This window comes from Physeter macrocephalus, chromosome 2 (assembly GCF_002837175.3).
Source record: "Physeter macrocephalus isolate SW-GA chromosome 2, ASM283717v5, whole genome shotgun sequence".
In the NCBI taxonomy this organism is placed as follows: domain Eukaryota; kingdom Metazoa; phylum Chordata; class Mammalia; order Artiodactyla; family Physeteridae; genus Physeter; species Physeter macrocephalus.
In genome coordinates this window covers 135602234-135628312 of record NC_041215.1, presented here as the reverse complement: position 1 = coordinate 135628312, position 26079 = coordinate 135602234, and the positions used below count along the sequence as shown (strand labels likewise).

Genomic DNA, 26079 nt, shown 5'->3' with positions numbered 1-26079 from the left:
ACACCCCCAGTCCCGGTGTTGGGGGAGAGGGTGCTGTGGGCAACAGAGACACCCAGAAAACCCTCTTCTCTCCTTGCCGGGGCTGAGGCCCTGAACAGCGTCCATCCCGCAGACCTGGCAACTCCTTCCGCAGGTGCCCCCAGCTCATGGGGCTGGCTCCCCCCCGCCCACCCCCTTGGCACTTCAGGAACCCGCAGAAGACGCCAGAGAGGCTGCCTGTTTCAGGGAGGACCCCTCCGCCGACCTTGGCTTTCCAGCCCCCCGAAAGTGCTCTCCATCCAAGGGATTTAAGATGCCCACCCCTTTCCTTTCCAGGGACGTGTTGGGGTGTCTCACACTCAGTGGCAGGGGGACTCCACCGAGTGGAGGTGCCATCATCAAAGCAGCGTAATAAAGGGCCCTCCCTGGCGGTCCGATGCGTGGACTCGGCGCTCTCACTGCTGGCGCCCGGGTTCCATCCCGGGTCGGGGAACTAAGATCCCCGCAGCCAGAAAAAAAAAAAAAAAGAGTAATAAAGAGATGCAGCCAGAGACACTGGGGTGTTTGCTCCTCCCCCTGGGCTCCCCCCTCGCTGGATGAAGGGCGTCTTAGGAGAACCCCGACAGCACCTGATAGCAGGGGAAGGACCTGCCTCCTGAGAGGTGGAGCTTGGCTGTCGCCTGGCCGGCGGGATTTCCGGTCTGCGTTCCCAGCAGAGTTGCCTGGACGGCTTCACCTTTTGTCCCCACCACGGACGGCCTTGTGCACCGGGGCCCCGGCAGGCCGGCGTGGCCCTCAGATGCACAAGCCGTGCGGTGGCTGCCCCTTCTGTCCCCGCCAGTGCTGGTCCTGGCTGCCAGGACTGACCCCTGCCCGGATGCGGGGGGAAGGTTGACAGAGGAGGGTGGGGTGTCAGGGACCCCCACCCTCTCCAGCACCCTGGGAGCTACTCACCGAGGTTCCCACGAGGCTGGCAAGTGCTGTGACCAGGAGCAGTGACCCAGGTGGCAGCCAGCTCCCCCCTTTTATAGCCCCGGGAGGAAGCGGCCGACCTGACACCCACCCGTCCCTCCCCGCCCGCCTCCCTCACTGGGCGGCATCAGGAGAGAGTTGTTTTCTTTTCTTTCTTCTATTTTTTTTTTTTTTTTTAAATCTCATCAGCGATGTGATGTGTCCCTTCCTGGGTTATATAATTTCATTTGGGCTGAGTGGTTTTAAAACACATTAGCCTTCCTCCTTCAGGCTTCGGGCAGTTGCAGTCGGGGCCACCAGCCTGGGTGCTCGCGGCCGCGCGACGGCTGGCGCAGAGCGGACCCTGCGGCTGTCTCCCTCCTCCTTCAAGTCCCAGTTTCCAATGCAAAGGCGAAGGGACAAGTCACCCGAGGCCATCACAACCGAGCGACATAACCCTTCCCAGGCACCTACGTGGCTTTTCATAGCCCCATTCATTACATGCAGACCACTTTCGTCCTGTTCCGATCACCGAAAAATTATTTTTTCTAGGCTTTTCCAGAGTTGTCATAATCACTGTTTAAAATAAACACGTTTATTATTATTATAAAACAGATACATGTATTTCCATTGTAAAATAAATAATAAACAAGTTTATTTTTATTATAAAAGCTATTTATGTACATTTGGAAAGAATTTAGCACATACAGAAAGCTAGAAAAAAGCCCATCCATCATGTCAGGGAATCCAGCCATTTATCACATGCGATATATTTCCTTCTCGTGGGCTTTTCACATACTTTCTGGGTAGATTCATCGGACTCTTTTCATTTAACAACCATGTCCTCAAGTTGTTAAAAAAGCTGTATACTTATGCTATTTTAAATAACTGGACATTGTTCTCCATTTCGCTTGGCCCTCAGAACCGAACTCACTCGTGTACTGAATAATCATAGGTTACAGCAAAGGTCATTTAAGCGCCGTTGTGCATTGCCTCAAGGATCCTGTCCTGGGGGGGACACCTCCCGGGTTGCTCTCCCTGGACGTGCGCAGGGGCCACACGGCCCTTCCTGAGCCTCCGTCAGACTTCGAGGAAAGTTCCAGAGCAGTGCCTGGACCCCAGAGGCTCAGTCACGGCCGCTTCTCCTTCCTGCCACGGCTGCCCATTCCTGGTGATGGAGGTTACATGGGTGGTGGGTTCCCAGAAGTCTGGAGTCGGGGGCCGCTGGCGAGGGGGAGTGTATGAGGAGCGTGGCGGGTGGCTTCTACCCCGGGCTGCAGGCTGAGGCCACTGGGATGGATTCTGTCAGAATGCCCGGGGGAGCTCAGCGTCCGCGGCGGTCAGAGTGGCTCTCGTGAGGAGTGCTGATGGTGGAGAAGCACTGACGTGAGGTGTGGTCCCGTCTCGAGGGGGGTCCTCTCCCTGCAGATGTGTTCACAGCACCTGGGCCTCAGGGGCGGTGGACACTGTGAGACCACAGCAGCTGGAGGCAGCTTCCTGGGCACCGTCGTGGGAGCCTGCGTGAGTGTGTGTGCGCGCGTGTGTGTGTGCGTGTGTGTGTGAGTGCGCGCGTGTGCACGTGTGTGTGTGCGCGCGCGAGAGTGTGTGCATGTGTGAGTATGCGTGTGTGTGGTGTGTGTGTGCATGTGTGGTGTGTGCATGTGGTGTGTGTATGTGTGCATACGTGTGTGCGTGCGTGAGCATTTGTGTGCACGCGTGTGTGCACGTGTGAGTGCGTGCATGTGTGTGAGTGTGCACGTGTATGGTGTGTGTGCGTGTGTGTGAGTGCGCGTGCGTGCGTGTGTATGTGCGTGTGTGTCTGTGCGTGCGCGAGTGTGCACGTGTGCATACGTGTGCGCGCGAGTGTGTGCGTGCATGTGTGTGCGCGCGGGAGTGTGTGCATGTGTGTGAGTATGCGTGTGTGTGGTGTGTGTGCGCATGTGTGGTGTGTGCATGTGGTGTGTGTATGTGTGCATACGTGTGTGCGCGCGTAAGCATTTGTGTGCACGCGTGTGTGCACGTGTGAGTGCGTGCATGTGTGTGAGTGTGCACGTGTGTGGTGTGTGTGCGCGTGTGTGGTGTGTGTATGTGTGCGTGAGTGTGTGCGTGGGGTAGTGAATCCTTCTCTTTCAGCCAAGCAGCTTCGTCTCAGTGCGGGTTGGTGCTGATAAAAGAAATGGTCACATATTGAGGTCTGGGGGAGTCGTTCTGGCTTATACGTGTGTTAACTTGAATTGTACGTTAACTAGAACAGCCTGTTTGTGGCCCAGCAAACATACATTGTACGTCTGCTGTAATCATTAAAGAAAAGGGCGCGCTGACCGGGAGTAAAGAATGTCCACATTAAAAGTAAAGATGAAATGCCTCCCTTCCTGGGATGCCGGTGCGGGCCCTCCTTTGATGATAAGGCTCCCTTCCCAGGGCCAAGGCCGTGCTGGCTCGCTGTGTACCTGCTGGTCTGTTTTTTTTTTTTTTTAAACTTTGAAAGAATGTATCCCTGACTTGTTTAACGTTAATGTTTTTGGTTCTGACAAGATACACAGCTGTGGGGAGAACCACGCTCCCCCAGAGCAGTCCTCAGAGGTGTCTGGGAGGCTGGCTTCCGGGCTGTAGCCCTCAGCTTGGCTCAGATAGAGCTCTTTCCTATTCCCAGTACAGACTGTCGACTGATGACTTTGGTCGACAGTGCGGCGTTGCTCCAGCCCTGCGCCCACGGCTCTCGGCTCCGCGCTGCTGACAGAGGGGAATGATGTCCCCCGTGGTCTCTGGCGGCAGCCGTAAGAGGGCCCAGAATTGCCGAGGGGCCCTTTGAGAGCTGGAGGTGCTGGGACGGCAGCAGGCAGAGCCAATGCAAGTGAGATCCTCTACTGCTCGGCCAGGAGCCCCCGAGCCCCGGGGCGCTCCTGCAAGACGTTATTTACGAGAACCCCGGGAGCCACAGTCTGCTGCTCCCTGGTCTGCGTCTCTAGCTGGAAGTTATTTCTGACAGGTGTGGGTGAACAATGCTCTGCACACAGCGAGGCCTCAGATCTTTGGGGAGAGATGTCAGCCTGGCTCCTGGGACCCCACGTGGGGTGTCTGTGAGGCATACATGGATGGATCCAGTGGCCCGCTCCCCGCTGGTCCAGCGGAGGGCTTCTCAGCAGGCTCGGTCCATCCCTCACTGCCCGGCACCCGGGACACACATCACCCTGCTCGCTCTTGTGTCTCGAGCCATGAGCTGTGGCCGCTGCAGGGCTACAGTCAGAATCTGGGCCGGAGAGACAGGGGCGGGGGTGGAGACTCACCTCCTGAAATGCGCGATGAACGGCTCATGGTCAAGAGGGACGCTCTGAGAGGTCACAAGGGCATGGCTGACCCGAGCCGCCCTGGCCCCTGCCCTAACCTCCGTCCTGAGAGGAGGCTCCGGGTGCACCAGGCTGCTGTGAGCGGATGACGCTCCTGCACTGGAAGAGCCACGTGGAGGAGACCCCCGTGTCCTCAGCATAGTTAGGAGAACCCCAGTCTTTGGGGTGGAAGTCACAGTTTTGAGATCTTTGAGCTTACACACTCACTTGGTAGATTACCGGGTAATCTACCCGGTAATGGATGATGGTTGGTTTTTGTTTTGGCTTTTGGACCTAATGCTGCTCTGTAGGGGTTTGAATAGGGTCCTCCCAAATTCGTGTCCACCCGGAACCTCAGATGCGACATTATTTGGAAATAGGGTCCTTGCAGGTGTAAGTTGTTAAGACGAGATCATTCTGGTGTAAAGCGGGCCCTAAATCCAATCACTGGTGTCGTGATGAGAAGAGGACAGACAAGCAGAGACACACAAGGGAAGAGGCGATGTGGATTCTGAGGCAGAGATAGGAGGCATATGCAGCCACAAGACCAGGCACAACGTCAAGGGCTGCCAGAAGCACCTGAAGCTGGGGGAGAAGCACGGGGCCATCTCCCCTGGCAGCCTCCGGAAGGAACCAAGCCTGCCGATACCTTGAGTTTGGACTTGCTCTCTTGACCTGTGAGACAATGAATTTTTGTTGTTCTAAGCCACCTTGCTTGTCGTCCTTTGTTATGGCAGCCATGGGAAAATATGCAGTGCTCCATAAACGTGTCTGAGTGACTGATGACATGTTTCTTTCTGGCCCCTGTTCCTAGAAGAAACTAGAGTCTTTGTGGCTTTGGCCTGTGTGTTTCTTTTCTTTTTTTTTTTCCGGTACACGGGCTTCTCACTGCTGTGGCCTCTCCCGTTGTGGAGCACAGGCTCCGGACGCGCAGGCTCAGCGGCCACGGCCCACGGGCCCAGCCGCTCCGCGGCACGTGGGATCTTCCCGGACGGGGGCACAAACCCGCGTCCCCTGCATCGGCAGGCGGGCTCTCAACCACTGCACCACCAGGGAAGCCCTGGCCTGTGTGTTTCTTAAACACGGGATTCCTCTGGACCCCTGGAAAGACACTGTCCTATCTGAGGTCTAGCTGCAGAAGAGCCCTGGTGAGTGGAGTATTCAGTTGTTTCTGAGGTAGATGGCTTCTGAAAATCCAAATTCTTGAGAAAATGTTAAAGCACTCATCTGTAAATTTGAAAGCTGTTTTTGAAGTCTGAGTCATGCGGAAAGTGAGGTCCCGAGGCCTGAGTGAGATGAAGTTATATTGAGAGGTGGGTGGCCAGCAGTGGGGGTCCCTTCCTTCTCCAAGAGGCAGTGGCTCCGGGGACCTGACCCTGCGTTTGGGGTCTGCAGCAGCGCCTTGCTCATGGCTCCCAGTCAACTGGTTTCCAAGCTTCAGATGCAATGATGATGTGAGAAACGTTATGTATGTAAGAGCTGTGTATTAATCAGGGTTCTGCAGAGAAACAGAACCAATAAGGTGCGCGTGCGCGTGTGTGTGTGTGTGCGTGTGTGTGTGTGTGTGCGTGTGTGCGTTTTCAAGGAGAAAGAGAAAGGGAGAGAGAGGGATTTTATGGAATAGCCTCATGTGACTTTGGGCCTGGCAAGTCTGAAATCCTCAGGGCAGCCGGCAGCCTGGAGACGAGGGAAGAGTTGATTTTGCCACTCGAGTCCCAACGTACTCTGCAGAATTCCCTCTTCCTTGGGAACCTCCCTCTTTTTCCTCTTAAGGGCTTCAACTGATTAGACGAGGCCCACCCACATTATGGCGGGTCCTCTGTTAATCTCGCCTGAAAATCACCTTCACAGCAGCATCTAGGCTGGTGTCTGACTAAACATCTGGACTCCACAGCCAGGCCAAGATGACGCATAAAATTAACCATCACAGACTGCTGTGCTTGTGGTGATGTAGCAAAGTACTCCTTTCTCCAGTGTGACTATTTCCTTGGGATTCTGAGCCCAGGTGCCACTGAGCTGCACGTGTGGAGGGGCTTGTGGGGTTGGCTTGTTTATTTACCCAAAAGGCTGCCTCTGGGCAGACTTTGCTGTAGGTGTTTTCAGGGGAATCTGGCAGCATAAGATTCCTCAGGCTGGCCCTTTCCCGAGAAGCCATAGCTGTCAGGTAACTTCTGGAATGGACTTCGCCTACTGACCCTTAAATTAACCTGCAGGAGTCTTGGCTAAAAGTTAATATGTGAATGGATGTCCGGAGGAATGAACGAGGTTGCTGGTTGAGAGAGGATTCTGACTTTTTCTTTCCTTACCTTATTTTTTTAGCTTATCTACTTTTTCTGTTTTCTTCCCAGTAAAGCATAAAGACATCTCCTGGGTAATAAAAATCCTCCATAAAGATAACTTTGGAGATGCGGGCATTGTGAGTAGGCTGAAAGATTACCTGGCTCCAGCCAGCAAGCTGACACCGAATGCCTGGCTGGCAGAGGCCAAGCACGAAGATTCCTAGAGCCCCTTCACCGACGGGTTACTAGGCCCCCAGCCAAGCAGCTTCTTCCTCATACTGCTGCTGAGAAGTGAAAGTGCTTGGAACTTTCTGAGACGAAGGTTTGCTATAAAATTGTGGCACTGCAGCTCTTTAACTCCTGGTTGGCTTGAAGTTGATGACACCAGGGAGGTGACCTGTGAAGTCACTCTTCCCTAAGGACTTGCAGGAGACTGGGCGTCCTTTGGCGACCTGGGTGCTGGAGGCTAGGGTATCTGAGCAGAACAATTTGTGCTGCCTACTCACAGCCCGCCTTTAACTGTGAAAGGTCTTTGGTAGATTCCTGCATTCAACCCCTCCTAACGCTTTTTCTCTTTTCCACGTTAAGGACACTGCCAGAGAAAAAGACTCTGGAGAAGTATTTTAAATACTGTTTAAATAGTGTCTCTCATGTCCCCCCGCGGTCACAGTGAAGTCACTGGCTTCTCTCGCCCCCTGGTTGGAAGCAGGGGTACGGCTCTCTGTACACCAGGGCCACCGGTCCCTGACCTGTGTTCCGCTCCCAGGAGAGATGCCTCTGGAATGGCCATCCGGTAGAAAAAGGAACTCTGGAGAATTCTCTCAAGCAGTGGAATTTATAAAGACTATTGGGAATTAGATGAAAAATCCCCTCTTATTAGATGCCCTGGGAGCCAGAAACACAGCTGCCAGTGTGGCTTCTGTGTCTCCTGGAAATACAGGGGTGCCTGACACCCAGCAAAGCACTTTGGAGTTGAACCTTGTGGGTTTTTTTTTTAATTGCAGTATAATTGATTTACAATATTGTGTTAGTTTTAGGGGTACAGTAAAGTGATTCAGATATATATACACACACACACATATATATATATCTTTTCCGTTATAGGTTATTACAAAATATTGAATATAGTTCCCTGTGCTAGGCAGTAGGTCCTTGTTGTTTATCTGTTTTATATATAGTAGTGTATATCTGTTAATCACATACTCCTAATTTATCCCTTGCCCCCTTGGTAACCAGAACTTTGATTTCTATGTCTCTGAGTCTCTTTCTGTTTTGTAAGTAAGTTCATTTGTATCATTTTTTCTAGATTCCACATGGCATTTGTCTTTCTCTGTCTGGCTTACTTCACTTAGTATGATAATCTCTAGGTCCACCCATGTTGCTGAGAATGACATTATTTCATCCTTTTTATGACTAATATTTCACTGTACGTATGTATATATATATATACCACATCTTCTTTATCTATTCCTCTGTCAATGGACATCTAGGCTGATTCCATGTCTTGGCTATTGTAACTAGTGCTGCTGTGAACATAGGGGTGCATGTATCTTTTCGAATTAGAGTTTTCATCTTGTCTGGATGTATGCCCAGGAGTGGGATTGCGGGGTCATATGGTAGTTCTATTTTTAGTTTTTTAAGAAACCTCCTGACTGTTCCCCATAGTGGCTGCACCAGTTTACATTCCCACCAACGGTGCAAGAGGGTTCCCTTTTCTCCACACCCTCTCTAGCGTTTATTGATGGTAGGTTTTTTGATGATGGCCATTCTGACTGGTGTGAGGTGATACCTCACTGTAGTTTTGATTTGCATTTCTCTAATGATTAGCGATGTTGAGCATCTTTTCCTGTGCCTGTTGGCCACCTGTATGTCTTCTTTGGAGAAATGTCTATTTAAGTCTTCTGCAGATTTTTGGATTGGGCTGTGAGCCTTGGCTTTGAGTGAGAGATTGGATAGCAAGTCAGGAAGTGTCCTACTCAGAGGGGGCAGGAGACTCTTCGCCATGTCAGCTCTTGGGGACACGGGCTTGGCTCTGTTCCTGTGCCTGTTTGACTCCAAAGGAAGCCCCCTCCCTCATCTCGGGGATGACCCTCGGGGCTCTGTCTGGACTAAGCCAACAGCGTCACCCACGGCAAAGCCAGCAGAAAGTGGGCAGTTTGGGAGCCCTTTGAAATTACAGCCTCCCTCGCTCTGCCTGGTGAACTCCGGTCCTGCTCTGCCTTAGACTGTCCATGTGCCATCACTGTGTCACTGTCCTTGTCCTCACATCTGTCACCTCTTGGAAGGACGGGGGTGGAGCCAGGCCCACCACCTATCCTCAGGTCCGCATCCATCTGTGCTGCACAGCAGGAGCCCTAGGGACCCCCATCCACTTGGGCCCTGGCCAGAGGCCCCTCGGTCCCCAGAGAAGCTGGCACCAGCAGGGGTCCAAGGTGCGCCCAGAACCTTCCACCTGACCTTTCCCCTGCACCTTTCAATCCTTGGTCCTTTGCATATGAATGTTTACATACGTTACATGTCATTTAAATTCTACTTTTTATATTATCTCAGTTTTTCATTTATTTTTTCAATAGCATCCATGAACAAACACCACCGCTGGTCTGCTCTCACCCCAAACCCTGTAGCTTTTACACAGGGTCCAAAAAGACACAACCACCAGCCCCGCGAGAGCCTGGATTAGGGACGAAGAGCCAGGGTGGTGAGTAAGTGTCCTCTCAAGAGTCTGCCGGGGCTGGGGGCGGTGAGGCTGCTGTGAGGAGGGGCCCCGAGGACTGAGGGAGAGCACGCCAGTCACGTGACGATGTCCTGGGGAAGGCACGGGGGGTGGGGGGAAATCTGCAATTTATTGGACACCGTCACACGGCAGAAAAGGCATCCCCTCTGGTGTTCCTGTACTCCTGAGTCTGGATCTGCCTTCGCGCCACTAGCTTGGGCAAGTCTTACGACCTTTGTGGAATTTCTGTTTTTTCATTCAGAAGGCAAGCTGATGGCACCCACCTTGCAGGGCCGTTGTGCGGATTAGAGCTCGTGACCCCTTTAGTGGCTTGGGCTCTGAATAGGTCACGTCTCTAGTTTTTCTGATTACTTTTTTATGTGCTCAGCAGTCCTTGTCATCAGGATGCCTCCCACATCCCAGAAAAAAACAAGAGCTCTGGGGCTCCCTCAGCCTCCACAGGTCAGCCCTGCTTCCGAAGGCCAGATGGGAGGGGTGCACGGCTGTGGCTGCTGCCACCAGCGTCCCCGCTGGGAACCTGCAGTCTGGTGGCGGTGTGTCCCTTGCCGGGGTGGTGCCCGGGCCGCTGCGGATGCCACAGGTGCGGGACTGCCTTGACCTTGGGCTCGCATGACTGCTCAGTGAGGTCACGGGCCTGGCTCTTCATCCTGAAGCATTTCCACTGCGTCCGGGCGCTGGGCCCCGGGTGTCCGGTCACGGCCACTCGCCGCCCGGGCACAGACCTCCTTCCCTAAACTGGCACCACTCCTGCTACTGGGGGAGGGAAGGAAAGAACTCGAGGGAGATTTCCACGAGGGCTGGGGGACAAGGCGAGGCAGGCAATGCCACCGGGGCGGAACGGCGGAGGGCGGGTGTCCGGGCCCCCCAGCTCTCAGGGGTGAGGTGTGAGCGTGGCCAGGCTGCGGGCGGAGTCCCACGGTCTCTGTGGAGGCTGAGCCCCGACGGGCAGGGCGCCCATCCTGTTTGCCCCATACTCTCTTTCTGGGGGTCTGGAAGGGGGTTCCACTGGCTGGTTTCTGTAAACAAAAGATTTCCTAATGTGACACCAGTGGGTTGAAAGGTGGCTCCTGAAACTTACGTCGCCACCCCAACTCCCGGAACCTGAGAACGTGACCTCATGTGGAACAGGGGCTTTGCTCGGGTAACTGGGGTAAAGATCTCGAGAGGAGGGGATTGTCCTGGAGAATCCAGCTGGGCCCTAAATCCAACGACAAGTGTCCTTGTGAGAGAAAGGCAGAGGAAGGAGACGACACAGAGAAGACAGAAGAACGTGTGGAGGTGGAGGTGGAGATTGGAGGGATGTGGCCACAAGCCTCAGACCACTGGAGCCCCGAGAACCTGGAAGAGGCAAAGGACAGTTTCTCCTAGAGCTTCTGGAAGGAGTGCGGCCCTGCACACACCTTGATTTTGGACTTCTGGCCTCTGTGAGAGAGCACATTTCTGCTGTTTTAAGCAGCCCAGGCTGTAGTAATCTGTTCAAGCAGCCGCAGGGCCCGAGGTCAGGCTGTGGGCGGTGCCCGATTCCGAGACACAGCGTCCTCGGTTTTTGCCAAGATGGTGAGTTAATGTGAGGTGCTGGCTCCTTCCACCAAACAAAATCTGCAGAAACTATTGAGTAAGAGAGCACACAATCCTAGGCTTTGAGAAGGGCCCTCAGGGAGGCCGAGAGCCGCTTGGGATGGAAGGTTTGGGGCAGTGGTGGCAGCGGCCGGGGTGGAGGGAGATTGGGGTGAAGGTAAAGGAGACAAACATCGTCTGGTCCTTCCACGCTGCTCGGCACTGCCTGGGGACGATCCTTGCCAACGCTTGCGAGCCCAAGGTCAAGGCATTCCCGCATCTGTGGGGTCCGCAGCCGGGACCGGGGGTCGGCACAGACTTTCCATAAAGAACCAGACAGGAAATATTCGGGTCTGTAGCGCAAACGCAACCACAGACACAAGGAAACATATGGGCCTGGCCAGACTCGCTGACCTGGCCTGGACCGCTGGAGTGGGCGGCCTCGGGAGGCAGCGAGGGCAGAGGAGCTTTGGAGAAAAGAGAAGGGCTGCCCTGCCTGGACATCGTTGCTCCAAACCCACGGGCCTGTGGACCCCAGGCTGGGGAGCTGTCTCCTCTCAAGGCTCCCAGGGGCTCAAAGGAGAAGGCAAAGGGGGCCGGCAGCGGGGTTCACGGTGACCATCCTGATGCCCTGGGCTGTTGAGGCATGGCTGACAGGGCAGCCAGGACTCCCAGGGGACACGAGTCCTCAAGTCACAACGACCGTCTCAAGAGAGCAATAACACGCTGCACCACTCGTAACGCTGGAAATAAAAGCACAGCATCCACGCAACACCACAGGGTTGTAAGATAAGCACGACGAGGGTACTGAGGTGACAGGGGGTGTGAGGCATGTGGAGCCAGACCTGACATCCTGGAAATAACCGAGTGGACATCTTTGGCATAAAAATATACCCCAAATAAGGGACACAGCCGCCGATGGAACGCAAGGGTTGGGGCATGCGCAGAAGTCAGAGCGGCCAGCTTTTCCCGACAGAATGTGAGGTTAAAGAGAGGGTAAAGCCTTGGCCGGGGCCCCTGGGAGGACGGAGTTGACCTGGGTGGATGCAGCAGGGTTTGGGGGTAAGATCGGGGTTCAGGAGGATGGGTGGGCTTTGAGATGCCAGAGGAAGAGGCAGCTGGTCTGTGGTGGGGACCTCGGGGCGTCTGGGCTGCAATCCGGCCACAGGTGCCTAAAGCCGTGGGACCTGATGGGGACGGAGAGGAGATCGACGTCAAGGGGCCGAGAGGGGCTGGGGAACCAGCGCAGGAGCTGGGAGAATTCACATCCCCGGCACCCCGGCCGCTGCCCACAAGATGAGTGCGGGTCCCTGGGCCAAGCACACCGTCCGGGGCCTCTGCAGTGCTGCCCAGAGAACGAAAGAGTGAGTGTAGCCCTGACCCTAATCGGAGACCCCAGCGAGAGGCCTTCTGAAAGAGGGACCAGTGGGTTTCCAGGTTGGACGCTCTCTGAACTCAAGTTATAGCAACGGAGCTAAGTGGCCACTAAGGTTCCGGGGCACAGGGCCTCACATGCCTGTTACATCACACCCAGGGCAGCGCTGCAGGCCAGCCAGGACTGCTTCTTCCCTGACGCTAGGCCCTCACGCTGACTTTAGTTTACGCTGTGAATAAGGAGGGGTGTACGGAAACAAGGATTGATGCTCTTTTGCTTACTGGAATCTTTTAATCATTTTCAGCTTTGAATTAGGAGCTATTTCAAGCCGCTTTCATTACGAGAAGGAGTTTCAGAGCCATCTTTTCTGCAAATCCCAGCACAACCTGAAGCCTGGTCATTCAGATCAACTCAGATGCTGATTCTGAAAAGCGCGCTGGAGCTGCCACGGGCCAGCCCGTCGATGACATGGTCTCTGCGGTGACTGTGGTGCTACAGGCTCAGTGGAAACGCGAATGGAGCTCGTGATGCAGAATCTGTAAACCATGGGTGGGGCTGTGTCCACAGTCTCTTCGTATCAAAGGCGCTTGGGCATCATTGGTTCACCTCTTTCAGTTACCACTGAACACAAACACCCAGCCGCTCGAGAGAGCAAAGTTAAAGCTGACCCAGAGTCACTTTGGCGAGTATCAGAGGATCACAAGGGAGGCTGCCTCGCGCTCGGGGCCCTGTTCCCTCCTCTGCAAAAGGCGCTGTTCTGAGGATCCGATACACCGGTCCCTCTGAAGCACAAAGCCGTGCTAAGGGAGGGGAGACCCGATTACTGCGCTCAAGGCAGCTGTGGAGGGGCTCCCAGGGGGCTCCCCTTCAAGCTGGATGAGCCACACAGACACCCAGACGTGTCCCTGACTGCCAGACTGTCCGAGCTGGGGCAGGACTTGGACCTCCTCTGCGGACCGATGGCAAGCGGCCTCCTGGACCCCAGCGCGGTGAGTGGCAGCGCCAGCTGGGCCCCGCCCGTCCAGCAGGCGGTCTGCGCCTGCACCCGGGCTTTGAGCAAACGCTCACTTGCTCCCGCTTGCAGGTTCTGGCCTCGACCACGGTGTCCTTTCTCCCAGCCTGGGAAGCACAGGCTGGGAACCTGCAGACTAGGTGTGTTTGTGTGAGGAGACGCGGGGGTCTATCCCTCCCTCTTATTCAGATGGCCGTGAGCTCCGCGACTTGTCCTGACGTCCAGTAGCACCCACACGCCCGCCCTGGCTCCGACAGACACAGTCAGGAGTCTACAGATGGCTGGTCCTCTCACTGAGGCACCCCTTTTCCATTCTGGTCGTGAAAGCAGCGTAAGAAAGCCAGCAGTGAAGGGGGTAAAAGATCACTGCACAAGAGCTTCTTCGCGTCCTTCAAAAAGCTGAAGCCACATTGCCCTAAAGGAAAGACCTATCAGCTTAGATGTTTCTCACGGATCAGAGCAGGTGGGCAGGGGCGGCCTTGGAGGTCATCGAGGAACGTGGGTGAAGAGCTGACGGTCTGAGAACCGCCGCCAGCTCACGGATGGGGTTCCTTCTCGTTCCTCCACTGGACTGCGGGCACTGGGAAACGCGGGGCAGGTGCAGGGACGCGAGGGCCGAGGTGGAGGGAAAGAAGGACCGGCCCCACTCCGTGGCTCTGTCCTGTTCAGACGAACCTCTCCCTTAAGGGCTGGTGGGTCATCACGGGCTTCTGTGAACACACATGGACACGTCAGCGTGCACAGGTGGGTACGCACACGGATACACGGGCGAGAGCACAGGCACGCTCCTGCAGGCACGGGCACAGAAATCCCCGGGCGAGCGCAGAGGGACACAGAAACACGCAGGTGTGCACACAGGTAGACACGCACTGAGTTATAGGACTGTGTGTACATAAAAGCACACGCGGTCACGCACGCAGACACACACTCACGGGAGAGCACGCAGCTGCACACATGGGCTTGCTGGTCAGAAGGCATCAGTCAACCCCCTGCCGGGTTGTTTTTACTCAATCTCTCTCTGCCTGTTTCCCCAGCTATGGGTCAATGACACCGGCCCTCATCAAACGGGCTGTAAAGACGGAAAGCACGTGACAGTCTAAAGCTCTGAAACACGGAAGGTGCGTTCTAATTTGAAAGCATGTCGACTTTCAAGCCCCCGCTGGCCATTTCTTATCGCCGCCATCAGCCCCTGGGGATGGCCACACTCTGGCCACGGTCCAGGCGGCCTCTTCCGGGCTCAGGTGGGGCCTGGCAGGGAGCCTCTGCCGTCCGTCCTTCCCTGTCGTCTGGGGCGGCCTGACGCTGGCTGTATCGGACACGTGTGCCCCACCTCCCCGTCTGCCGACACGAGGCTCACATGCGATCATCAGCAATGAGTACTGTGAGATACTTTGAAATCCCGTTTAAAACTGGAGTTTGCGGAAAGAAAAGAGCGGTCGCTCCGTCTTCCTGGACAGCGAAGCCGTCGGCTCAGGCTCGCAACCGGTATGAAGTCGGAATGACTGCCGGGTGGTCGCAGCCAGCGGGTGACACGTGAGTGTGGACAGCTGTGGGGTTGGGGGTGTTTGGACCCTGATGTTGGCACTGAGACCTCAGGCCCACCCCTGGGGCGTGGGCGTTGACTCGGGGGTCCCTAGAGGTCAGCTGTCTCTCGCCGTTGCAGCACCGTGTCTGTGAAGTGCCGTGGGCGCTCCAGGCAGCTGACACGCCCGTCGGAGAAGCTGGTGCTTTCACCAGGCTCTCGTGCGGCTGGAAACGCCAAGGACCGTGGTGCCAGAGAAGGGTCTGCAAGGTGCACTTCTGTAGGCATCGAGGCCGTGACCCAGCTTGAGGTTCCTCCCAAAGCCCGGGGAACATCAGCTCTTTCTGCAGAGAGCCCTCTCGCACGGAAGTCGGGGGACAGCCTTGACCCCGGCACCTGCACAGGTGGTTCAGCTGAATGACCTTTACAGCGCTGGGTGGGCAGGTGGGGCCGTGCGGGGAGTCCTCACTGCCTCATGCGCTGTCCCCGTCCCCAAGCCCAGAGCCCCCCAGGGCCAGGCGACCCCATCTCTGGTACACTGTGTACCTTTAAGAAATGTTTTCGATTTTCCTTTAGATCCTTCGCTGATTTTCCTGTTCCTGTTAGTGTACCCCAATTCTTTGCTTTGAAAGCTTAATGTCAACATGTCAATCTGACAGAATTTTAAAGCCGCCTCAGTGAAAAGAGAAAACTTACCGCAAAGCTGTGGTTGGCGGTTCCCTTCCTGCCATTGGGGTTTCTCTGTGTCAGGGATCCACGGGACACGGATTTCCGATCGAAGGAGTCATCATCTTTGTCTTGGAGGAAAACAGGAGGGGGGTTGCTTATTAATCACAAACTTACCCCAAACAAGTGTCTTTGCTTCCTAAGAAATTTTAAAAGGAGCATAAAAACAAATGCGCCGTCCAGGACGAAGCTCATGTCCTCGTCACCACCAAGACATCAAGGCCGGCTAGTTACGTCCTGTGCTCTAGAAGGTGGGGAGCTGTGCACCATTATTAGGACGATTTACATCGCAGGACAAGGAAACCACCGCTGCCACCACCATCAACACCCTTCTGTGCTTCAGGCAGCAAATTCCAGGTATCCAGACACCACGTCACTGCCACGGTCCCCGAGGGTGACCAGAGGGCACTGGAGTGTCCTTCGGGCATCAGTGGCATGACACGCCGGGTCCCTCGGGTTACGTAGAAATACGGGGCCCGGACTGGCCATTTTCACGCCCCTGAGCTCACCTCCCAGGCCTGGGGGACGAGGGAAGCAGGTGACTCTTACCTTGACTTCTGGGGTAATTCCTGAGCTTTCTCCTCACAAGATAGGGTGCAGCCTCCACCTGGAAGAAAGAAGCCGTCTCTGGGCGTCAGCACCTTGTTGTAATTGTTAGGGACACCGGGAGCTAGGTTTGGATTTCTCATCATTCCCGCAGATTCGGATTAATCGGGGCAACTCTCTTCTGTCCCTGGGCAATATGTGAACTTTTAACCATAGTAAAAGGCACGCTGTCAATAAATTAAGCAACAAATGCTGGAATATAAAAGAGCCGCTTAGCTTTCGGAGAACTGCAGCTTTGGGTGGGTACGGTGAAAAAAGCCCACATTTCAGCCCCCCAGACAGGTTCAAATCCTATCGCTACCCCTTACCACGTGACAAGGCCGATTTACATATTGTCTCTGAACTGTCTCCTCATCTGGAAAACGGGCCAGCAGCCCCCTTACAGGATATTGGAGGATTAACTGTACCTAACGCATTCTCGGCGCCCCATGGCGGCCGGGCGCCCCCCCCCCTTTCCTGCCGCTCCCCTCTCTGCTCTGGGCTAATTCATTCGCTGTTTTGCCTCCCCGGGGGGGAAGCGGGAGCAGAACGGCCGGACTCCCCGGAAGTCCTGCTAATGCCTGGCCCCCCGGGATTCAGCCTGGCTGGCTTTGCGGGCTGTACCGGGAGGCTGGCTGCAGACGCCTTCAGGCTGGGCTTCCCGGGACAGGTCAGGGAAGACCACGGCCCCGAGAAGAGGGTCGGGGTGGGGCCGGGAGGCCTGCCTGAGACCGCCTGTCGCCGGTCTGTGCGGTCTCAGTCCAGTAGGTCTACCTCCCCGACCCTCAGGCTCCTCTTCGGGGCAACAGGGGCCATATCCACACCTGCTCGCCAGGGTTTTTGAACATCCAATGGAAGGACGGGAAAAAAATACCGTTTTTAACCATGAAGAGCTACCCACTGCTGTTGCCACGAGAAGCGCAAAAGACCAGATGCTCGTTATAGCTCACGAGGGGGCGTATCAGGCAGCAGGCAGGACCTGGAGCAGACGCCCCGCTCTGTGGGGCCCTGGGACTGGCACCGCCACCTGCAGCCCGGTCACAGCCCCGAAACCCGGGCCGCCCCTCCCCCGGGCCCCGCAGCCCTTAACGGTGTCACCGTCTTCCCGATCGGCAGGCTGTGGCGTGTGCTACCCACACCCCACATCCATCCTTGCGCCGCTGCGTGCACACCGGCTCCCGTGCTCCGCTCCCACGGCCAGGGCCCGCGGCTCCCGGGGGAGGCCCGTCCGCAGGCCCTGGAGCCTCTGCTGTGCCTGTGAATGTTTGTCACCCAGCACAGGGGGGCGTGGGGGGCAGTACACGCCCAGCACCTGGCCCCTGGGATGTGCCCTGTCTCCAGCGCCCTGTGTTCCTCTCAGCCGCTACCCTGCCTGGCGTCGGCCCGCCCCCTTCCCCTCCGTGCCACCCTCCCACTCCCCTGCTGGGCCTTCCTGGATTTTCCCCCGACAAACACCCTGTGGGGAGACCAGCCCGTGAGACTTGCCAGGTTCTTAAAGTCCCCGTGTTTCAGCTCCACCACCCCCGGACTTGTCACGCTTCTGGAAAAGTCGGGCCGTATACCCGCTTCCAGCCTCTGGAGCTTGGATGGAGTACCACATACCCTGACCTCATCCGAAGGGTCTGCATTCGGATCCTCAGGACTCTGGCCAAACTTCCCAACACGCTGGGGAAGAAATATCTGGAGAACAAGGAAGGAGCCTGCGCTTATGACTGCTCGTCTGACCTCCTGCCACAGGGCGGGCGAGCAGGACACAGGGGTGGGGTTCTCTTTAGTACCCGGTCTGGAAGGCCGGGACGGCACATCAACACCCGCAGAGCACACACCGCTCCAGGGCTCTGCGCCCAGGGCCGCTGGGTTTAGCAAATTAAAGTACAGAACGCCCAGCTGGCTTGGAACTTCAGATGAACGATGATTAAATGTTTTTAGTATAAGTCTGTCCCAGATATTGCACGGGGTACACTAATACTAGAAGATGACTTGCTGTGAATCTGAAATTCAGATGTGATCGGACATCCCGGCAGCCGCACCCGGGACTCCTCCGAGAGCATTTATCACCCGTCTGCCAGATTTCCTCACACTGATTTGTCTGGAGATTCCCGACTTGAATCGGGGAGAAGGATGTTGGTCTCAGGTCTCTGTCGTGGGCAGGGCCCCATCCTGCTACTCTGTCACACCCACCTTGAAACGGCGCTTTTATTAAGCCCGCCAACACGAGGTGTTGTTTAGCTTGCTTCCTTTGGACTTTAAAGTGTGTGTGTGTGTGTGTATGTGTGTGTGTGTGTGTGTGTGTGTGTGTGGACCACGTGGCTGTGTTTCCAGTTCCCATGCAGGAACTGAGGGTCCCCCCACATAGCACTCTTTTCCGTTAGAAACGACACTAGCAAACGAAAAGGAATCCCAGCACAGCCCAGGTCACCGATATCAGGAAGGCGAGGCTGGCAGATTAAGGAGGAGGGAGGCCGCTGCCCCGGGGGCCCTCGCTGCCAGGCCCCGGGCTGCCCTGTGCTCCTGGCCAGGGCTCCGGGCACGACCCCCGGGGCCCTGCGGCCCCTCCACTCACCGGGAGGTTGGATTTCCTCCGGGGCTTTGCCGAGGTCCTCACAGTGAGCCCTGCAGCCTGCAAGGCTGCAATCCTGGACTCGATATCTGAAACCTGGGGGAATCACAGACAGACAGACAGACAGATGTCACTTGGATGTCCTTTCTCAACATCACAGGACAGGAGGAGCTGCCGCCTGCGATTCACCGATTTCATCGTGCTTTTCCCCGAAGACGGGTGACCCGCCCAGGGCCACTTCCTGGGCGCCCCATTCTCATCCGTCTTCCACGGCTGTCGGGAGGGTCACCCCCAGGCGGGGGAGGGGCTCCACACATTTTCTGGGGGCTCATCCATGAGGGTTGGAGGGAGGGGTAGTGACCGGGGGAGAGCTGAAGGCAGAAGCTTCTGGGAACAGGAACCGGGCCCCTCCAGGTCCGTCCAGATCCCTCCCACGGCCCCAAACCCTTCTCATGGTCCTCGGGGCTCTCTGGAATCTGCCCTCCTCTCAGGCGCTCCCTTCTCACTCCCTGGGCTCCAGCGCAGGGCTCCACTGGTGATCCCTGAACACGCCAAGTTCGACACCGCCTCGGGGCCTTCGCCCGGGTTGCCTTCTTGTACTCTCGCTTCCTGACCACCCTTCGAGGCAGCCCCATCCGAGGGCTCCCCGGGGCCACCCTCTCTCCTCAGTCTCCTCGACTCGTTCGCTGTCTCCTCCCACTAAAAACATAAGCTCCACTCCTCAGTCTTCTCGACTCGTTCGCTGTCTCCTCCCACTAAAAACATAAGCTCCACGAACGCAGGGGCTTGGTCTGAGGCGCGCACAGCTGCATCTTTTCTGTCTACACAATGCCTGCCCTACTTGGGATCCCGACTGAGAACTGTTTGCTCCACAAGAAGGAATAAACGAACGCAAAGTTCGGGCCCCCCTAAGGTGCTCGGCCTGCGGACGCGCCCCTTCTTCCTCGGGGACGGAAGGGCACTTGCTGAAGGAACAGAAGCTGGAATGAATGGACAGCGGGTGCTGGGTCCCCCGCACTCGGACGGGCAGGCCTCCTCTCCTCTGGGCTCACCAGGGGGAGGGCAGGGCGGAGCCCAATCACCTTGACTGTCTCTGGGAGACCCTGGCCCTGTGCTTTGACCTTTGCACACCACTAGCACACCTCCTACCCTGCCTCAAGCCCGGGACCCAGGTTTACAGAGTCTGGTCCTGAGCCCCGGGGCGGTCTTAAAATCTAAGCCTGCTTCCGGAGAAGCCCTCCTCATGGGGCAGGGAGGGGTAGGTGTCAGCATCTTCCTTCCGTGGCTGAAAACGCCGCCTGTCTCTTGCCAACCTGAAAGGGAAAAGGGCAGGGGTGGGGCGCAGGGGGTGGCGTGGAGGGTCGTTCCCACGGAAAGCCCCAAGAGCCTGGCCTGGAGCCGACAACGTGGGCTCCTGTGCGTGAGCCCTTCGGGGGGCTGGACCACCCCTGCCAGGCCTCCAGGGCCCCCACTATCTAACTGGGGGAGCCACCTGCTCCCGGGGCCGCCGGGCCTACCTCGCTCTCTGTCCGCTGCACCTCAGAGGCCGTGGCGGCCACTCTGTCCTCCAGCTGCGACAGCTCCTCGTCTGCGGTCCTGCTGGGCTGCAGGGGGCCCTGGGCGCCCCGGGGCCCCTTCTCCCGGCTGGGCGTTGGGCCTGCAGCCGTGCACACCTAGGAGAGGGAGGCGCCGCGCTTGAGCGCCAGCAGGGGAGACCGCAGGGCTCTCCCCAACACACGTCCCGTCCCCGAGGCGCTCCATTCGCTGCGCCAGGAGCTGCCCGGCCAGCCGGGCGGCCCGCGGCGGGCCGCCGTGTGCAGCTGGGGCCGGCCGGCTGCCTTAGGCACAGACCGTTGATCCGCGGCCCCGCCTCCGAGCGCGCTCTGCCGGGGTGGCTCCGGCAGCCTCACCTCCCGGGCGGCCCCGGGGCGGTCCTCGGTGGGGGTGCCCCTGTCCTGCTCCGCCCCTCCGTCTCTGCCCTCCTCCTCGGATGAGGCCCGCTGGTCGCCGGCGCGGCCGATCAAGTCCTCCAGTCTTCTCCTTAGGGCCGCCTCTTCCATGTCGGCGCCTGCGGGCCTCCTGCCGACCGGACGCTGAAACGGACGAGTGGCTGATCTCACCGGACGGTCACCCGGAAGCACTGAGCACAGGAGCAGGGCTCCAGAAAGCACCCTGGCCCCAGCACCCCCGGGGCCTGGCTGGAGCTGCGGTCCCACGTACTCCCCGCACGAGCTGGGCCCAGGGGCCCGTGCTGCCTGTCCTCCAGAACCAGGCTCTGAAGGGTGGGGCGTCCCTGGAGATCCTAACAGCACCCAGGCCATCTGAGACGCACCAGGTCTGAACTCCTCTGTGTTCCCAAACTGGGTCCCCAGGCCATCTCCTAGGGCTCACGTGTCCTTATGGCGCCAAACCAAGACCTCAACCCGGACCCTCTGCATCTGCCAGTTGAGGCTACGGGGTGCGGACAAGTCTGTCCTCTGGGGTTTTTCTCGGTCCCCCCGTGATAAGACTGAAGTACACGACGGCCGTGTGGCCTCAGCATCACCCGGGGGCTCGGGGGTGGGTCCTGAACTCGCATAAACGCAGCGGCATTCATGCCCACCGTCCATGGTATGTCTCCGTGTAGCAGGCTCTGCGTCCACGGTCTCTCCCACGAGCCTCCTGTCGGCTTTGCAAAGGAATCATACTCCTAGACACTGGTCCGGAGCCGACTGAGGAGTGTCTACAGTGTATTTGTGACTCTTGGAAAACTGCAAAGTTGTGTGAACCTCACAGTGATGTTTTCTACGACACAGCAGCACCCCTTTTACCACTCACCCCTTCTTGAATCTAGAACCAGGGAAGTTTGTCACCCAGGGTGAACTTGGATGAGATTCATACAACCCAGAATAGCTATTTACCTGCCTCGGCTGGTGAGAAACTCAGAGCTAAACAGTGCTCATTTCTGGAAATCTCTTCTCCAGAGTTTAGCTAGGCCTCTCTTTCTTGAAACTATTTTTTCAGGGTTGTATTTTTTGGTCATAATTTTCTAAGTCTCTACAAGGGGGTGGGAGTCCCTCACTGATTTCAGCTCTTACCCTAATTCTACAGGTGGGGAAAGGATGCTCAGAGCCCCTCCTTTGACCGGCCTCACTCGGTAAGCATCAGACCAGGGCCTGGACTGCAGTAAGCTCCGGCTGCTATACCCGTTCCTGCACTCTGGCCAGCGGTTCACTGAGCAGCTATTTGTTTCGTCTGCCTGTGGACACGAGCTTTATGTGAAGGGATTTAGTGTGTCGGTTTTAAGAAGTGACCAGAGTCATGTGAAAAAACCAGAAAAATGGCCAAATTATCCCAACTGCCCTTTACGGCCAAAATAACTTGAGAGTGGGTAATGAGATTTAAAAGTTAAGGGCAGGGACTTCCCTGGTAGCAAGGTGGTTAAGAATCCACCTGCCAATGCAGGGGACACGGGTTTGATCCCTGGTCCGGGAAGATCCCACGTGCCGCGGAGCAACTAAGCCCGTGCGCCACAACTACTGAGCCTGCGCTCTAGAGCCCGCGAGCCACAACTACTGCCGCGGAGCAACTAAGCCCGTGCACCACAACTACTGAGCCTGCGCTCTAGAGCCCGCGAGCCACAACTACTGAGCCTGTGCGCCACAGCTTCTGAAGCCCGTGCGCCTAGAGTCCGTGCTCCACAACGAGAGAGGCCACCGCGACGAGAAGCCCTCGCACTGCAACGAAGAGGAGCCCCCGCTCGCCGCAACTAGAGAAAGCCCGTGCCCAGCAACGAAGATCCAACGCACACCCCCCCCCAAAAAAAAAGTTCAGGGCAGGTCCATCCTGTAGAGCTTGCTCAGGCCCCAAACCCTGGTGTCATCTGACCCCCGTCTTTCCCTCGTCCTGAATCCATCCCCGCTGGCTCTGCCTTCCACAGGTACCCAGGGTGCACCCCCATCACCTCTGCTGCCCTGCCCGGTTCACCCGCCACCTTGTCCTGCCTGGACAATCCACCAGCCTCTTAACTGGCCTCCCGTTTCCCCAGCCTGTTCTCAGTTTGCCAGGCAGAGGGCTCCCTGGGGATCGGGGCGGTGTGGACGTGAGCAGGGAGGTCGGTCGCTCATTCACTCACTGGCTGCCTCTCCTTCGGCCCACAAAGCAGACGTCAGAGTGTGAGGTGCGGGCCCCCCCAGCACCGCCTTCCCGGACTCCGAGATCCCCCTCCCCGTCCCTTCCTTTGGGGAGCGAGTCACCCGCTGACGCTGCTGATGGGAGGGGGGCGTCGCGCCACGACGTTACTCCCCCCACAGAGCCCGTCGGGCCGCCTTCCGGCCCCCTCGGCCCGGGTGCTCCTGGCAAGCAGAGGGCAGCGCGGGCCATCGCTTGATTTTCTCTGTGAATGGAACCGAGCAGCCTCGCAGAGTGCCGAGGGCTGGGGTGAGCCGACGGGCGAGCGGCGCGTTTCCTGGGGTGCTTCTCTCCAGGCTCCCAGTTTCCTGTGGACGCTCAAAAATCAGATCTCCTCAGAGGCCACAGCGGCGAAGAGAACCCCCGTGATGCTCGGAGGGTAGATTCTATTGGGTCCGATGGGAATAAATCTTTCTCTCAGAGTAAATGAGGCTGAGAAACTTCAGAATCCCCTTGAGAAATGGGGACCTGGCGCCACGCCAGGCAGGAACTGATGAGGGTGTGGGGTGGAGATTTACAAACTGCTGTCAGAAGGGGGGGTTGTTTCTACGTGGTAAATAAAAAACCCACACATACAGACACACGCACACACGCATGCATGTCCAACACACAGGCATGCATACAAACACATATACACGTGAGGCAGCTGGCCAGCACGACAGGATACAGCTGGGGTGACCAAGGCATCTAAGTTCGAATCCGAAAGCCCTATGTCCTGGGAACCCTTCGGTCCCTGGCAAAGAGGGGCACGGGTCGCCCTGGCGATGCCGGTGGGGGAGAGGGAGGCCCAGAGGGGGATCTGGGTCAGCCTCCAGGACGGGGTGGAGGCAGCCCGGGGGCTGGGTGGCGGGGGTGAGCCCTGGGGTCCTGCGGGCCACCGGGCCTGCCACAGACTCAGGTGAGAGGGCCTGTCCTGAAAGCATCCTGGGGCAGAGGGCCTCTCCCAGACCTGCGCGGGGGCGCTGCTTCGGAGTGTGCTCCCTGCCGGCCCGCAGAGGGTGTCAGAGGAGGGCACCTCCGTGGGTGAAGGCGGCTGTGGCCCTGGGGGTGCGTGGCTCCCGGGGTCCAGCCCGGCTGCCGCCGGAGCTGATCTCCAGAGCCCGCGGGCGCTGCAGGGAGGGGGCCGGGGGCCGGACCGGGGCCGTGGCTCAGGCAGACTCGGGGCAGGGCCTGGGCCTGAGCGCCGCCGCCCCTACGCCCACAGCTACCCGCTGTCTGTCTGTCTCTCAGACGCACGTGTGCACACGCACTCACAGTAGACCAAGGGTTCCGCTCCAGCCCCTCCCCAGAAGGTGGCCCCAGTGCGCTGGGTACACCCTCACACACAGGGTGGGCGACGGCCTGGACCCCCGGATACTGCAGGACCAAGCGAGGTCCCGGGTCTTCGCTGCTCTGACTTCCCGGCCCCTCTCTCGTTACGTCCGCACCAAAGGCTGCACACCTGTGCCCCTCTGAGTTCTCCTGCACCTTTGGCTGGGCCCACAGATGCCCAGGCTCCGGGCAGGAGAGCCCTGCCCGCTCCGACGGCCTGGACCCCCGGATACTGCAGGACCAAGCGAGGTCCCGGGTCTTCGCTGCTCTGACTTCCCGGCCCCTCTCTCGTTACGTCCGCACCAAAGGCTGCACACCTGTGCCCCTCTGAGTTCTCCTGCACCTTTGGCTGGGCCCACAGATGCCCAGGCTCCAAGCACGGCGGACGGCAGGGGCCTGGACGGGGCAGACGCCCGCGCCCCTCCAGCTGTGCGGTGGAAACCTGCCCAGCTCTCTGAGCCCCACACATGGGCTCCCAGTTGGCAGTCTTCCTTGCAAAGCCCGTGCTGATGCCTCAACCTCCCTTAACAAAGGGGCTCCAGCGGCTCAGCAGGCGGTCCCCGGCTGACATGTACCTGTTCCGCTCAGAGGTCTGTAGCAGAGGGAGGGATTCCGTGGCTGGAGGACAGAGCCACTCCGGCCCGCAGGACGCTGGCACCTACCACCTCGGGAGCACCAAAGGCCCAAGTAGTGGAAGGAGAGGTCAGGCCCCCATTCGTCACGTGCCCTGGGAAGGTAACTGTGAGGCCCATTTTCTGACAACCAGGCTCCTGGAAGGCCAGGCAAAAGCTGGGAGCGGTACCAGAAGCGGGGGCGGGGGGCGTCGGGGGGACGAATACAGCAGGACAGGTGACATGTTCAGCGTCGTTGCCGGGGCGCAGCCACTGTCACTGCTGAGCCTGAGCCGCACAGGAAGGTGTGAGCTGATTACGCCAGGCTGCTCAAACTCAAAGTCAAGAGCCCCGGGTCGCTGTGGGCCAGGAGGCCTGCCAGGTAATGACCTAAAAGTACGACTGGCTCGTCCCTTGAGACACCAGCTCTTGAGTCACCGGAGTCTATTAACTCTCAGGCCGGGAAATGAGAAAATCAATTCTACTGTTTTCTTCCAAGCCCAGCAGATGCATCTCGCCTGCCATTATCTCATCTGTGGTCCACCTTGTTTTAAAAGAGGGAGAAGGCTCCAGCAGGCACTGGTAAGATGCTTTTGCATTGTTCCGCAGGTAATTAGTTTGATCTTCACAGCACCGAGGGCTTTGAGTGGGCAAATCTGCCCAGAGAAGAACACAAGCTGAGAAACTTCAACACGAGGGTTTCGGCGGGAGTGGCCCCAGCCCTCGCCTCCAGTGGCTGCTGGTAACTGAGACCAGCTGTGGACACACCCATGGCATCTGAGAGGCAGCGATCAATACCTGGGGGGCGGGGGTGCTCAGCAGATAGTCGTGTGTCCCCGGGGAGCGTGAACCCGTGGCAGGAGAATAAGAGCCGACCCAACCAGGGTCCGGCACCAGCAAAGTGAAATATGACCTCCAGAGCGAAAGAGAAAGAAAAGCATCCCATGATGAGAACTCAGAAAGTTCTCGTCCTGACGGAGGAGGGGCAGAAGCTGGGGGCAGCACAGAGCCATGGAGAGACCACAGCCCCCGGGACGGGAGGTGAGCTGCAGGCTGGTGGCTTTCTCTGCGCAAGATCCTGTCCGCATGCCGCCAGGACAGCCTGGACACATCCTGGTTTTCCACCTGGGATCAAGAGCCGTTGGCCCCCTGCACACACCCCCGCCCCCCCCCCCCCCCCCCCCCCCCCCCTCTCAGCTGCTCAGGAGCCCAAAGCTGCCCGTGCCCCACCCTTCGGCCAAAAGCAGGAGCCGCTCTGTCCCGTGAGCTCCGTCCAGGTAAATTACATGCTATCTGGACACACGGACGGCAACTTGGAATGAACTTCTGGTGTTTTCAACTCGTCTGCAGCAAAACACAGATTTACAATTTAAGAATGCAG

The 26079-nt window shown here is 57.7% G+C and overlaps 1 protein-coding gene across 1 annotated transcript in view; it reads right to left on the bottom strand.

The window, feature by feature from the left end:
• The window catches only part of MLPH (melanophilin), a 52212-nt gene that overhangs the window by 1793 nt on the left and 24340 nt on the right, over positions 1–26079 (bottom strand). The window contains exons 6-11 of the mRNA XM_028497178.1: positions 20517–20966; positions 20124–20279; positions 18610–18702; positions 17649–17726; positions 16011–16068; positions 15432–15532 (exon numbers count right to left, since the gene is read on the bottom strand). Of these exons, the coding sequence (XP_028352979.1) occupies positions 15432–15532; positions 16011–16068; positions 17649–17726; positions 18610–18702; positions 20124–20279; positions 20517–20966 (936 nt within the window). The remainder of the gene's footprint in view (positions 1–15431; positions 15533–16010; positions 16069–17648; positions 17727–18609; positions 18703–20123; positions 20280–20516; positions 20967–26079) is intronic.